Here is a 15657-nt window from a genome sequence, read left to right as displayed (position 1 = left end):
TGAAAATGAATGAACTGCAGCTAAAATATTATGTTCAGTTTTCACATGGTCTAGTCCTTCCCCTGTCCACCCCTCTAATATCCTTAAGAGGGTCTCTTCTCCAGTCTTCAGAGAGTAGCTGGAAGTGGGGAGGCAGAAAATGGTCCTTCTGTCCTTCCACTCTGCAGTATTAATCTGAAATCTTAGGTGCAGTACTGCACCTAGACCTTAGAAACCGCTCACGCTAATGAAATTCCCTATCGCAAAATGTGCCTAGAAAAATGGAAGTTTCGAACACAGTTTTATATGTAAAATTGTCAAGGAGCCCCAGGGAATCAGCCCATACCCAGGGGCTCTTAGCTGCATGGTATACACCTGGGCTGTGGGAGTGGGTGGCACTGTGGTCTAAACCACTGAGCCTCTTGGGCTTGTTGATCAGAAGGTCGGCAGTTCGAATCCCTGCGATGGAGTGAGCTGCCTTTGCTCTGTCCCAGCTTCTGCCAACCTAGCAGTTTGAAAGCACACCAGTGCAAGCAGATAAATAGGTACCGCTGCGGCGGGAAGGTAAATGGCGTTTCTGTGCGCTCTGGTTTCTGTCATGGTGTCCTGTTGCACCAGAAGCGGTTTAGTCATGCTGGCCATATGACCCAGAAAGCTGTCTGTGGGCAAACGCCGGCTCCCTCGGCCTGAAAGCGAGATGAGCGCCACAACCCCATAGTCGCCTTTGACTGGTCTTAACCATTCAGGGGTCCTTTATCTTTTACCTTTATCTATATACCTGGGCTGCTGGCCACCAACAGGGGATAGCGCCCCCTGCTGCTCCACCAGAATTCTCCTCAGTGGCCTCCTGTCCAACTAGTGAGGCATCTAAACTTGGATGAGCTGACAGGATCACAGCCTGAGCTGGCAGGGCTTCATTCGATGAGGGTGTTTATGACAGTGTGTCGGAGAGCAGCACGGTGCCCGGGAATGTAGATGTGTTTTAAAAATGACTCTGGAGAGAAGTCGGAAGGAATTGCTGTCTGTTGATGAACTGACCGTAATTCCTCTAGCGTTTTCTCTCACACACCAAGTGACGGCTGTGGAATTGGGACTGCACCTTGGGGCAGATTTCAATCAGAATCAGACATATATATATATATATATATATATATATATATATAGGGGGGGGGTATCGAAGGCAGAGCGCAGGGGACGAAAATATAAACATAATAGAATAGTTAAGGTTGCCATATTTTGAAGAGCAAAAAAAAAAAAAAAAAAAAAAGAGGCTATGACGACTCTCATTTGAAATACAGTGGTATCTCTGGTTATGTACTTAATTCGTTCCGGAGGTCCGTTCTTAACCTGAAACTGTTCTTAACCTGAAGCACCACTTTAGCTAATGGGGCCTCCCGCTGCTGCACAATTTCTGTTCTCATCCTGAAGCAAAGTTCTTAACCCGAGGTACTATTTCTGTGTTAGCGGAGTCTGTAACCTGAAGTGTCTGTAACTTAAAGCGTATGTAACCCGAGGTACCACTGTAAAAAGGTAAAAGGTAAAGGTACCCCTGCCCATACGGGCCAGTCTTGACAGACTCTGGGGTTGTGCGCCCATCTCACTCAAGAGGCCAGGGGCCAGCGCTGTCCGAAGACACTTCCGGGTCACGTGGCCAGCGTGACATCGCTGCTCTGGCGAGCCAGAGCCGCACACGGAAACGCCGTTTACCTTCCCGCTGGTAAGCGGTCCCTATTTATCTACTTGCACCCGGAGGTGCTTTCAAACTGCTAGGTTGGCAGGCGCTGGGACCGAGCAGCGGGAGCGCACCCCGCCGCAGGGATTCGAACCGCCGACCTTTCGATCGGCAAGTCCTAGGCGCTGAGGCTTTAACCCACAGCGCCACCTGCGTCCCCAGGTACCACTGTACTGCTACTATATGTAGGCTATAGAAGCTGTGATATATTGCTGAGGGGGGCAGGAGAAGAGAAGAGGAAAGTCTTCAGTCACCAGTTATGTCTATTTCTCATCCAGAAAGTATAGCAAGAGACATTTTGGCAATTTTAAAAAAATCCACCCAGACGGAAATTTTACTCCTGAAAAAGAGGATGTGTCCTGGAAAAAGAGGGCATATGGCAACCTTAAAAATAGCTGTTGTTGCCATCATCTCCTGTCAGGCAATTTGGCATATGGAAGAGACAGGGAATCTGGGGCCCTGCAGATGTTGCTGGGCCACACCCCCTGACCATTGACCATGCTGGCTGGGGCTGATGGGAGTTGTAGTCTAACAACCTCTGGAGGGCCGCAGCTTCCCCATCCCTGGTTAGGGGTCAGGATGCCTGAACTCCAGCCGTGACCCTGAAAAGGTTCAGTGAGTGAGTTAAGGAAACCAAAGTGCATCTTCTCTTGAGAATTAATTAGAAGCCCAAAGCTGAAGTGGGTTTGAAGGCCACATCTCGGTGGTTGATCTTTAGGCAGAGGTAAGCAAAGCGATTCAGAGCTTGCATCTTTAGCCATGTACACACCATTTAATCAAAAAAGAAAAGAATCCTGGGCATTCTGGTTTAAGGGAGCTGGGGACTGCAGCTCTGTGATGGGGTAAACTAGTTCCCAGGATTCTCTAGGGGTGTGTGTGTGCTTTAATTATGATTTAAATGTATGGTATGTACAGAGTCCTCGTTTTTACAAAGGAAGTAAGGCATAGCGTCACAAAACTGGAGGCGGCAATGAGATATAAAAGGGTGGTTCTGGGCAGACAAAGCAGAGCAAATCTATTCTTTGCAGTCCTGACAGAGAACCGGTAACTATGCAGGCTCCAGTGATTTTCCCCGCTTCTTTTTCCGTACCTCGGTTTCCACAGCTCTGATTTTTTGGTCCACAAAGCAAGGCTGAGGCCCTTTGGGAAGAAGCTCCTAGTACTGTTGAAACATGCCATTATTAACAAGCGCTTTCTGTTCCGTTATTATACACACACACACACACACACACACACACACACACACACACAAATTGGGGTGTGTGTGTGTGCATTGAGGGTGTGTGTGTCTTCTTTGTGAATGATCCAAAGGCATTTAGGCACCACCAAATATCAGAAGAGTGTTCCAGAAAAGGAAATTGATAACGACAGTGTTTTAAACATTATCTCTGGTGGCATAAAATTGGTGCACTAAGCCCCAGATGCCGCCTGATATTGCTATTTGTTTGTGACGATGCTGTCCCCATACTTGAACACCTCTAGTGGCTTGTTCCTGCTTTTTACTCTACTGTACTGTTTCTTATTGGGACGCAGGTGGCGCTGTGGGTTAAAGCCTCAGTGCCTAGGACTTGCTGATCGAAAGGTCGGCGGTTCAAATCCCTGTGGCGGGGTGCGCTCCCGCTGCTCGGTCCCAGCGCCTGCCAACCTAGCAGTTCGAAAGCACCTCCGGGTGCAAGTAGATAAATAGGGACCGCTTACCAGCGGGAAGGTAAACGGCGTTTCCGTGTGCGGCTCTGACTCGCCAGATGCAGCTTTGTCACGCTGGCCACGTGACCCGGAAGTGTCTCCGGACAGCGCTGGCCCCTGGCCTCTTGAGTGAGATGGGCGCACAACCCCAGAGTCTGTCAAGACTGGCCCGTACGGGCAGGGGTACCTTTACCTTTACCTTTACTGTTTCTTATTATTTTAAGTAGTTTTCTCGTGGACAAAACGCTTGAATGTCCTCCCATGTATCCTCATAACAACTCTGCAAGGGAATGACTTGCCCAAATGAACATCACCAAGAGGAGAGATTTGATCAAGCTTTGGTTTCCCGTATCCAAACCTATGCCTGTGCCCACTGCATCACGCTGCTCGAGCACATGGAGCTGATTATGAAAGATACACCACCAAGATTATGACCTAAAATACTGAGAGATGGTGCAGCAGGGTTGCAGTTGGAGCACTAGGCTTGGATTCCCAAGAGCTGGGTACTCAGCAATGATGCTCTCCACCCCCGTCGTTCAGCCCCAGACACTAAGGTCCAGTTCTGAGGGCCTTCTGGCAGTTCCCTCACTGCGAGAAGTGAGGTTACAGGGAACCAGGCAGAGGGCCTTTTTGGTGGTGGCGCCCGCCCTGTGGAACGCCCTCCCATCAGATGTCAAGGAAATAAACAACTACCTGACTTTTAGAAGACATGTGAAGGCAGCCCTGTTTAGGGAAGTTTTTCAAGTTTGATGTTTTATTGCATTTTTAATATTCTGTTGGGAGCCACCCAGAGTGACTGGGGAAACCCAGCCTGATGGGTGAGGTACAAATAACAAATTATTATTCTTATTTTATTATGATAGTCCCTGGGTGACCTTGGTCATGTCCTGTCTCTCACATGGCAGAGGTGAGGATAACATGCACTGGGTAGGTGGGGAATCCCATCTGAATGCCATCCTGAGCTTACTAGTGAAAGAGTGGGATACAGGGGTTTGGTTGGGGGGTGGTGGACAGAATTGCCAGCTTTTCACACCCTATTTCTGACAGGTGTCTGTGCCTTCAAGACCACTCATCCAAAAGAAGGCAGAACAGATCAAGCTTTCCCCGTTAGTCTTTGCTTCGCATGTTCCATCACAGCAGAGCTTTCCAAACTTTTCATGTTGGCGACACATTTTTTAGGCACGCATCATTTCATGCGGCCCGGTAATTCAGTTTTACTTGCAAACCGGAGGTTAAACTAACCACTTTCCAGCCCTGGAAGGAGGGTTCGCATGACACATTGACACATGGCAGCCGACACACTAACGTGTCGCGACACACGGCTTAGAAAGCTCTGCGTTGCGGTGTTAAAACATTTCAAACTGCACAGAAGCTCGTGGGGCAACCGTACTTACACATTTCCCTGCTTGTTTGTGAGTTCTTAAATGCCTTTGAGGTGCAAGAACAGTCTTCATGGCTTCTTAAAGACATCTCCTTGTACAATTTTATTTTTGCACTTTTCTTTAAAAATAAATCCTAGTTGCCAAGTGATTATTGAATCGTAGCAAACTCTTCTGTGTTTACCCACACGATTGACATAGCTGTCACCCTGACACCCACTCTCCAATTCTATGATCCTATGATACCCATGACCCGGGCAGGGGACCTACTCTGAAGGGCCTGTGGGTGGGTGATTCTCTCCCTGGTCTGTTTAGTTTCCGTCTTTCCCCTCCGCTTGCCAATTAGTTCTGCTGGTGTGGATCCTGCTAACTGCCATGGGTGGGGATCTCGGAGAAGAAGAAGAAGAAGAAGAAGAAGAAGAGTTTGGATTTGATATCCCGCCTTTCACTCCCTTTAAGGAGTCTCAAAGCGGCTAACATTCTCCTTTCCCTTCCTCCCCCACAACAAACACTCTGTGAGGTGAGTGGGGCTGAGAGACTTCAAGGAAGTGTGACTGGCCCAAGGTCACCCAGCAGCTGCATGTGGAGGAGCGGAGACGCGAACCCGGTTCCCCAGATTACGAGACTACCGCTCTCAACCACTACACTACACTGGAGAACTCTGCTGAGACAAAAAGGGTGTCTCAACCCTGCCCCCCCCCCCCCCGTGCAAGCTTTCTGTGACTCTGGAAGGGAAAGATGTTTCATTTGCTTAACTCAGAGCAACGAAATCTCCTTTGGAAAATTGCATAGAATTATGGCATTGGAAAGAAGATCCAGGGGTTTAATATGAGCCTCTGTCTGTCTTTGGAGCCAAGCGAAAGAAGAGAGGCATATGCAGAGAGCTCAGACTTGTCTCCTTTCCAACCCACACATCTTGAAATAGGAGTAAATATTTGTAGGGCAGAGGTTTCCAGGCAGGTTTGAGCCTTACCTGATTATTTAAGATTTAAACCACTCCTGACGTCGCCTGATGCCTGCTAAATTCTATGTACTTGAGCCATTCTGGAAGTGTTATGTGTAGACTCTGTAAGCAAGTCTTGGCAAAAAGAGTGGAGGGGGGAGCCTAAAACACACACACACAAAGCTCACGGAAGGATAGAAGCCAAGAACATGTCCCCCCGGTGTGGGATTTGGGACTGACTAAGTGATGGATATTGAGAGCGACTGGCCAGGAAAGGCAACAACCAGTTTGATCTACTTGGGAACGCTCCAGGGTCTTACTGCAAGGAGCCACTGCCCTGTCTCTCCCAGATCAAACAGTTTCAAGAAGGCATAGCAGCCTGGCCCTTTCCAAAATGCTGCGTGTGTTTGTGTGTGTGTGTGTTCAATTTTTACACCCTGCCAAAGGCATGGGAATTCCAAATCCTATGCTGCCCCAAAGTCTGCTGGTCTCATTTCTGTGCCTCTTATCTCCTAGAGAGCTCCTTTTGGATGTTAGTGTATAGTCCAATGGTTAGTGGGTCCAACTAAGGCCTGGGAGCGCAGGGTTCGAATCTCCACCTGGCCAGGAAGCTCACTGGCTCACCTTGGGCCAGTCAATGCCTCTCAGCCTAACCTATCTCACAAGGTTGGATGTGCGGATTAAAAGAGGGGCAGAACCTCCAGCTCCTTGGAGAAAAGATGAGACATATAAGCAGTCTATGTATGTATGTTTGTACTGAGGAAGAATGAAATGGGCAGTGACAGTTAGAGGGGCGTGCTGAAAAAATGCTAGTTTTCAATAACTGCATTATTATTTTTAATAGCTAAGATGAGAAAGGTAAAGGACCCCTGGATGGTCATCTCACTTTCAGGCAGAGGACTGTGACGAGTGCCAGAGCACACAGAAATGCCATTTGCCTTCCCACTGCATCGGTACCTATTTATCTACTTGCACTGGTGTGCTTTTGAATTGCTAGGTTGGCAGGAGCTGGGACATAGCAATAGGAGCTCACCCTGTCGCAAGGATTCGAACTGCCAACCTTCCGATCAGCAATCCTAAGAGGCTCAGTGGTTTAGACCACAGCGCCACCCGCATCCCTAGCTAACATGAACATAACGGCAGGCCATTGGTCCACATGGCTCAGTATTTTCTTCACTAGTTGGCAGTTCTCAAGTTCTGCTTACGGGCTTCCTCTGAACATCTGGTTGGCCACTTTGAGAGCAGGATGCTGGACTTGATGGGCTGCCGGCCTGATCCTACAAATCCCCCATTAATTTCTGGTGAGAACCCAGGATAGGGCCCCAGTTTGCCTAGATGCCATGCCGTTCCCTCTAGCCTTTGAAACGTTGGGGCCCTTGCTCCAGATATTAGTAATTATTATTATTATTATTAATCACCCCCATGTGGCTGGGTTTCCCCAGCAACTCAGGGCACCTCCCAACAGAAGATTAAAACAGCATAAAACATCAAACATTAAAGGTAAAGGGACCCCTGACCATTAGGTCCAGTCGTGACCGACTCTGGGGTCGCGGCGCTCATCTTGCTCTATAGGCCAACGGAGCCGGCGTTTGTCTGCAGACAGCTTCCGGGTCATGTGGCCAGCATGACTAAGCCACTTCTGGCGAACCAGAGCAGCGCATGGAAAAGCCGTTTACCTTCCCTCCGGAGTGGTACCTATTTATCTACTTGCACTTTGACGTGCTTTTGAACTGCTAGGTTGGCAGGAGTAGGGACCGAGCAACGGGAGCTCACCCCGTCGCGTGGATTGGCAAGTCCTAGGCTCTGTGGTTTAAAACAGGGCTGCCTTCAGATGTCTTCTAAAAGTCTGATAGTTGTTTATTTCCTTGACATTTAATGGGAGGGTGTTCCACAGGGCGGGCGCCACTACTGAGAAGGCCGGCTTCTTGGAGCAGCAGGGAGAAAAAGCACATTGTTGTGCCTACGTTCAAAAGCAGGTTTTTGTGTGTGTGCCATTTTTGTATTTACAAGCTATTACAGGCTCAAGCTGCAACAAACATTTGGGGACTGAATTAAAGAAAACCCTGCTTGGCGTTTAAGCCCTAGTTTGCTTTGTGCTATGAGTGGGATAGACTGCCACTGAACCTGGGGAGCTACACAAGGAAAAGGGCTGATTGAATGTGGTTTGGCTTGGCACCTGCGCAAGAACGTTTCGGGTCGGGCATGGCCAATGTGGTGCCCTGCATATGGTGCTGGGTTCCAGCTCCCATCCTGCCCAACGAACCGTTATCATGCTTGGGGCTGATGGGAGATGGAGTCCAAGAACATTTGAAGAGAGCGGTTTGTTGGCCACCCGGCTTTCAGACAGTCAGGTCTCAGATGCGCGGGGTCTTGTTGCATTTTTCCAGATTACAGCAGTGTAGCCCCCTCCCCGCTCGTGCTTACGTTGCTGCTAGATTTATTGCCACAGTTATACATAAATCTTACAGTGATTTTTCTATTTTAATACCCTGGCTTTTTTATTTTTATTTTTAAAAAAGCTACATAAATTTTAGAAAAGAGTAGGAGGAAGGGTAGCGATGGGGAAGAAAAAAAGGCTGTTTTATTAGTCTGGGATCAGAGGTAAAGACAGGGGTATCGCTCGCCCCTGATCTCAATTGACAGGAGGCATTTTGGTATTAAAACTCAAATAAAAAAAAAGAGAGGTCCTTGCTGACAAATTGACTGCAAACAGGTCTCCAGGGACGAATTGACTGAACCAATATTACCAGTTGCCATGTCAGTTTCCATCCTCCCCGCTATTTATTATTTAATAAACAGGCAATTGTTCCTCTTCACCAAGCACAAATTGTGAAGGTGTCGAAATCTATTTAAAATCTCCCTGGAAAAAAACCACGTATTAACCCTTCCATCTCAGCGTTCATTTTCTTATTACAGGGTGTTGTTTTTTTGTGATTTTAAGGAGGGAAAATCTTTATTCTAAGCTGGTGGGAGGGAAGAAGGGAGGGGGTATAAAAAAGCCCATGAAGCATAAATCATGCTCAGCATTACTTAGGTCTTTAGATGTTTTCTTGTATCACTTCTGGGTGAGGCGGAGGTGGAGATTTGCCTTGATGTAAATTGGCATTCAGATCAATAGAGCCACACCATTATAAATTTTTTCCCCTCACACCAATCAGGGAAAAAACTCCAAATTTATCCTTAGTGGCACTTTTGATATCCAAATATTGCTAGAAATTAATTGATTTTTTTATTTTTATTATTTTTGCAAGGGAGACAGAACCGTGATATTAATGTTGAAATTATCGAAGGCCTGGGTGAAATTGACTGTGCTCTGCATTTTTTTTAAAAAAGAAGTGACTGAAATCAATGAACAGGCTGAGGGGGCGATTGACACTCTCCCTAATATATTTCTGCAGGGAGGAAAGTGGGGTGAGATTAATTGGGCTGCAGAATCTCCCCACCCCACCCGCCAAAACTAAAAATAGATCATTTCAATCACTTCTATGAGGAAACTGTCAAATACCTGGAAAGTATGTTTTAGTTTAGAAAAGCAACGGAATATGAAACAGTCAGTGCCGGGCTTTCTTAAAAGTATGGAGACAACAAACTCCTAGTAGGCGCATGGACAACAGCCTAGCTCCCTGGCACTGGGGCCAATTCTGACTTGTGCTTCGAGATGCCCTGAGGCTACGCTGTACATTACAGCAGTGGTTTTCAACCTGGGTGCCGTGGCACCCTGGGGTGCCTTGAACGATGGTCAGGGGTGCCACAGGAAACACCATCCTCTGTCCCTCTTTCCTTCTCTCCTTCCTCTAATGCCCTCTTGCATCTCTGCCTCCCAAAGGCTTGCTTGCACAGTTGTTTGTTGCAGCCCTGGCTACAAGCTCCTCGGGTGAATGGTGCCTCTGGGGCTGGCCAGGGGATACTTCCCAGGCCCCTGTGGGGCAGTGTGAGGAGGCACTTCTCTTTGGGGCAGCTCCGAGACCAGGGGCAGCAGCTGCAACTGCCCAGAGGACTCCCAAGGAGAAGGGAGAGGAGGCTGAGGGAACACTTCACAAAAGAGGGTGTTCAAAAAGCGGCGAGGGGCTGCCGGCTCTGCAGGCAAGGGGTGGCATATAACTGGGCTCCCGAGCCCCACAGGGGTGCCGCAGAAAGAAGATAGTTGCGTCAAGGGAGCCGCAGACCCCCAAAAGGTTGAAAACCTCTGCATTACAGGTTGAGTGTGTGTGTTCACTGTCTGGTTCAAAGCAACTATGTTTGCCTCACGGGTGTGTGTGTGTGTGTGATGTTTGCTGCTCCAGAGTCACACTGTCTATACTCCTAACCCATAAAGTGTGAAACAGCCCCCCCCCCCCAATGTGGATTTATTTATTTATTTAAAAAAACAATGTGCAGGGCAGTAAAAACAGACGCTTGCTGAGTTTGACTGGTCCAGAATTTTGAACAGCAGGGTTATATATCTGGTGATTCAAGGATCTTTTGCCGACGTAAAACTCTCTCTCTCTCTGTGTACATGCCATCAATACGTGTGCATTCACATTTAACGCTAGTGTCTCCTATAGTCTTTTTTGGTTTTTTGCTTGAACCCGGCTAGCATATGTAAATACGCCTATTGATTCTGTGGAGATGGCAGACCCCCTTCTCCAGAGAGGTTGCTTTCATTAGTTCAGGGATGTGGGGGCTTGCTGAAGGAGAACGGGGATGTGTTTAAAAAATTCAGATCAATTGCTTGTTTATCTTCAATAAATGGAAAGCATTGAAAATGAGACTTGAGTGTAACTTCACCCGTTTAATAATGTGGTGTCTGTCCTAGTTGCGGAGTTGTGTGTGTGTGTGTTTAATTTTAATTTTTTGGGAGGAAAGTTATCTCCTGGCAGATGGCTACTAGATCTTGCCTTTCGGACTCACGAAAGCTCATTCAGTAAACAGATGCACACACCCCTTTAAAAACAACTAAATAAGATGTGCTTCTTGAAAACTTTGCTCCTGCCTGCAGCTTCGAATTGCTAATAAATATAAAGATGTGGCAGAGGTCACGGAAGTGAGTTTATTGAAATCTAGCTGAAGAAGAAAGACGAAAGGGACTTTTGATGGACAGAAAGACATATAGATGAAGGGAAATGAACTTGAAGTCCTTTAACATGTGAGAAGATATTGAAGTGTTATTGGACTGCATTTGGGATGGAGTTGGTTTATTTAAAAAATAAGTAGCTCTGCTTCTCTTCCAGATTCATATAACCCCATGGCGTAGCAAAATGCTCTTTTTTCATTTGAACATCTTACATGCAGCTCATGTAAAAGCAAATCATTATGTTCACATGGACGTGTAACTGGAATGAAACTGTTACCAAGTTTTGTTTTAATAATTTATAGTTATGAGTACAGGAAAATGTGCATGTAGAAGGGATTTGCAAGTATATATATGTAATATCATGCAGATAACTGGTATAGAAAGGTGTTAATTGTTGTATGTTATTCACTGCTAAAAGTGAAATTGAAGCTAGATTGTGAGTCACAATTCTTTATGTATAGGATAAAATATAACACACACTCCCTGCAACAATTCTACATAACTGAATAAATCTTAATTGTAAAGCACAAAATTGATGTATATGATCATAATCAATTAGTATTTAATATGCTTATATGTGTTTTGAAATTTATGTAGTTTAGGTAATAAAATAATTAGTGTTTAGCAATACATATTGGGCACAATTTACACTATGTTCACACTTCCATGTATATATCATCTTTTAAGTAGCTGAGATAGACATATTTCCCCATATTTCCCCATATTTACACAGTGGGCAATTTTTAAAGCTGTTTAAATACCCATGCAGTTATTCTATATATCTTGTTTGACATACAATTTATAGATGTAGGCACACAACTTTAGCAAATGTATGTGTGTATAAAATAAGCAATTTCTATAACATTCCATAAACCGGAAGATTATCTTACATCTATTGAGTGTCTTACAGACTAATAAGGTCCATTCACACAATTTTCAAGCATTCAATAGGTTCCAGTTTCTCTCTGGTTAATGCAAATCCTATTAAACTTCACTAACTAGATGCACCGTATTTAGGAGAATGCATGTTTGTCTGTGCACTGGATGTGATGTTTGTTGCACAAAGTTTAGATTTCACGATTCTGTGTAAACTGGCAGGAAATATTTGTTTAGTTATGGCATTTTTAAAGTAGTTTCACACTGAATCAATGTAAGCAGCATTTCTAAAAAGAAAGTAGAACCCTGCCCCATATATGTGTATATAGAAAATGTGGAAACCACTCTTTTCCTTTAAGTTTGCTCCAATCCTTTATGAAATGAGAACCTCTTCTCATTTTGGAATAATGTATAAAATTGCTTTCTGTACAGTGTACTGCTTTATATTTTATCATATATTAAACCCTCCCTTCAAAAAATTTAAAAAAGCTAAGCAACCCCAAAGCATGGAGAGAGGAGAAAAGAAGAAGCAGGTTTGACCCCAAAACAGCTTCCAATTTAAGGTGATTTTTAAAGTCAATAGAGAGTTATGCTGGATTGCAATTCTGAATATTGTAGCGTTTTGTGTGGTGTTGTTTGTGGGAAAAGGGACGTCAAGGAAAGCTCAGTGGGATTATGTACCAGATATTCATTTGTTAAGCCTTCCCCCACCCCCCAAACTCTTAATATAAATGCCTATTTATAAAGACAGGGTTATTTTTAGTACTCTGTAGCTCCTCTGATTAATAAAACGTGTAGCTTTGTAAGACCGATATACTTGTCTTGTTTAATTAATAGAAAGCCTTTCTGGGAAGAAGTAAACACACATCATTTGCAGGAAAGTAATTTCTTACTAAAAAGTACTCTGGAGTTAAGAAGAATTATCACACCCACACACCCCTGCTAACTTTGGGGTCAGGCCGGGTGGGATGTTCTCCTGATCTTTGGGACAAATCCCTTATCCGATCCCCATAACTGAAACGCGCTGTGTTTGGAGTCTACGGCGAGGTTTCCGCGCATAAAGTAAATGCAGGCTTTGACTACATAGCAGATGGTACCTGATGGTGGTCAAGGAGCAGAAGCCACAGGGCAAAAGAACTTTTAAAAGGTGAGTGGGTGGAGTCGGTGTGAAAGATTGGGAGGAGCTGATGAGAGTGGGTGTGGTTAGCAGTTGGCCTGGGAGGGGCCAGGTGTGGGAGCAGGTAGCATTGGGAGTGGGCAAGTAGGTGTATTTGGCATGAGGAGGAGGGCACACAAATCAGAGGGGCTGCAGGTGAAGTGGAACTGGGATGCTGAGGCTATTGATGGAGTGGTCATGGGAGGATGCAATAGGCTTTGTTTGTAGGCACAACAGGGAGAGTCGGAGAGCATGGCACACAGAGAGTGGTAAGCGAGACAGAGGGAGCACAGAGGATGACCTAGGAACGAAAAGTTCATAGGGTTAGAGCGTCACCTTACCTGCCCGTTCTTCATCAGGTCTGCCCACATGCTGGTGCCGTCCCCGCCCCGCATCAGGACATGATAGGTGAAGAAATAGATGCCGGGCAGAGGGCAGGTGAACTTGCCACTTGACGGCTCGTAGTAGTTCCCCACATTGGTCACCACGTCATCGAAGCGCAAGATCTCGTACCCTTCGTGCGGCTTCCGCAGTCCTGCATAAAAGGCAATCTTAGGGCTGTAGAAAGACGGGATATATCCCCCAGGCCCTGGGCCGGGTGGGCCTGGAGGGCCAGGCCTCCCTGGCTCCCCGGCTGGACCTCTGGCCCCAGGTGGCCCTGGAGGGCCCGGCGGCCCACGAATCCCCGACTTGCCCTTCCTCCCCTGGTCTCCTTTCCCTCCGGCCACATGTGGAGGCGGCGAGATGACGGCCAACTCCTGGCTTGCCTCTGCCGAAGCCGCCCCATGGGTTTGGGGCGTGTAGGGGTCGCAGACCATGCGGCAGCTGCCCAACATCTCGTAGTGCGAGGTGGTCTTGGAGCTGTGGACCAGCAAAGGGATAGCCACCAGGAGGACCAACACCATGGCCACCCCGATGGCGGCCCCGATGACCCTTTTCTTGCGGCTCAGCCTGGAGGCGGCCAGGGTTAAGAAGTCGTCTTCGCTTTTGGAGGTAATGGTGGAAGTTTCTCTGGAGTCGAGAACCACCCGGACGGAAGTCCCCACTTTAGCGTCCTTGGAGTGAGGAAGGGGAGGAGGACGGCGGTGCTCCACTTCGACGGCCTCCCTTTCCAAAAGGGGCACTTGTTGACTGGCAAGGCAAACCCACGTTGCTCGGCTGCGCTGCTTTCCTTCTTGTCTCTTCCCTCCACGAGAGACTTGCTTCCGTTTACAGTAGACTCTTTGGCTCAATCACACTTCACTGGGAACGGCGGCGGCGGCAGCAGCAGGAGATGCTTTAGGGATGGAGATGGCTAGGGGAAAACAAGTGTGTTTGTGAGTGTGTGTGTGTGTGCATGCATGAATATGTATGTATATATATTTGCCTTCCTTTCTCTTCTCCACTTGAGAACTCAGCTGGTGACCGGGTAGCAGCTCCAGGCTCCTGGTGCCAGATCATATGGCCATCAACGGGAAAACCAGAGGGAGAGAGAGAAAGAGAGAGAGAGAGGGAGGGAGGTTTCTCAACCACCAGTTCACCCAGCACCCCTCCCTACCACATGCAAAGCCTTTTCCACAAACTCAAGAAGAGGAGATCAGACTGAGCTGCCCAAGATGCAAAAAGTAGCTTTAAGCCAACCAGAGCGACCTCTGCTGCTTCACAGAAGAGGCGAGGCTCAGCCACTGAGCGAGATCTGCCTGGAGCCTGGAAGTGTCTCATCCCATCCATAGCAGCCTGGGCTTCTGCTCGCATTTGCATGAGCCAGGGGCGGATTGTCAGGAACGTGGGGGGCCGGAGGCCTCCATCCTCAGGTGCAGCTGGTGGGCATCCATGTGGACAAACATCACTGTCATCTCCCTGTAAGGAACAAAAGGAGCTCTCAGAGAGGTGCACACACCGTCATTTGCCTTCTTTTGGGGGGCACTTGCATCGGCGTGGAATGACTGATGCTGTGTTCCTCCTCCTCCTCACACCCATTCCATCTCCTGGACCGGGCTCACTGCCTGCATCCCGCAGCCCCGCTGGCATCTAGAGTCATGTTTAAGGATGTATTTTATATGCCGGGGTTGTATCATTTCCCCCATGCAATTAAGTGCTTTACCTTTGTGCCTTCTTTTGCCTTTCTCGGCGGAGATTGATTAACAGCTGACAGATCCAGCAGGAATCTCCTAGAGGGGCTGCAAGCCATCACATTCATTAATTAATCAATTATTCCCCCCTCTCCCCAAACACCCATCACACACACCAGAGAGAGAGAGAGAGAGAGAGAGAGAGAGAGAGAGAGAGAGAGAGAGATACCGTTTTAACTAATGGTTCATTTTTTTGAGACGGCACAGAGAGCAGAGTTGGGGGGGGGGAGAGAAAGAGGCATATTAGGAACTTATAGGTATATATTGATGGAAACGATATAGACAGGTGTGGAAGGGAGAGAGAGAGTGTGTGTGTGCGTCTCTGTTTGCGCGACATTGCTGGTACATGTTTGTGTAAGGTAAAATAGTGCACATTAAGATGTGCACAGAAGAAAGATGTGTGAGTAATTTAGGAGTGCACATATGGAAAAGAAGATAGCATTTGTCATGTACATGTGTAAATATATAATGATAACATTTTTAAAAAAATTATTTATGCTTTTCAGGTTCATACATTTCACTATTTGCAATCATCTTAAAATTTCAAAACTTGACTTCCTTACCCCTCTTTCTGCAGTTCCTCAAATTTATTTTCTTTAATATCTTCTGCATATCCAAATTACCGTAACTTACTTTACTCATTTATTCATCTACTTTAAATATATACTCTTATGAAACTGCAGGTTATTACAATAATCCTGCTAATGTTTTTATCTGTTTGCAATTTATCTGTAAATATTCA

General features: G+C 46.7%; 1 protein-coding gene across 1 annotated transcript in view; it reads right to left on the bottom strand.

Annotated features, from left to right (window-relative positions):
* The window catches only part of C1QL4 (complement C1q like 4), a 39580-nt gene extending 25157 nt beyond the window's left edge, over positions 1-14423 (bottom strand). The window contains exon 1 of the mRNA XM_083727832.1: positions 13146-14423. Coding sequence (XP_083583958.1) covers positions 13146-13709 — 564 coding nt within the window. The 5' untranslated portion in view covers positions 13710-14423. The remainder of the gene's footprint in view (positions 1-13145) is intronic.
* Positions 14424-15657: the final 1234 nt, after the last annotated feature.

This window comes from Podarcis gaigeae (assembly GCF_964106915.1).
Source record: "Podarcis gaigeae genome assembly, chromosome: 2".
Lineage (NCBI taxonomy): Eukaryota > Metazoa > Chordata > Lepidosauria > Squamata > Lacertidae > Podarcis > Podarcis gaigeae.
Note: the sequence above shows the minus strand (reverse complement) of the source record. Positions and strands in the feature narration are given on the sequence as shown.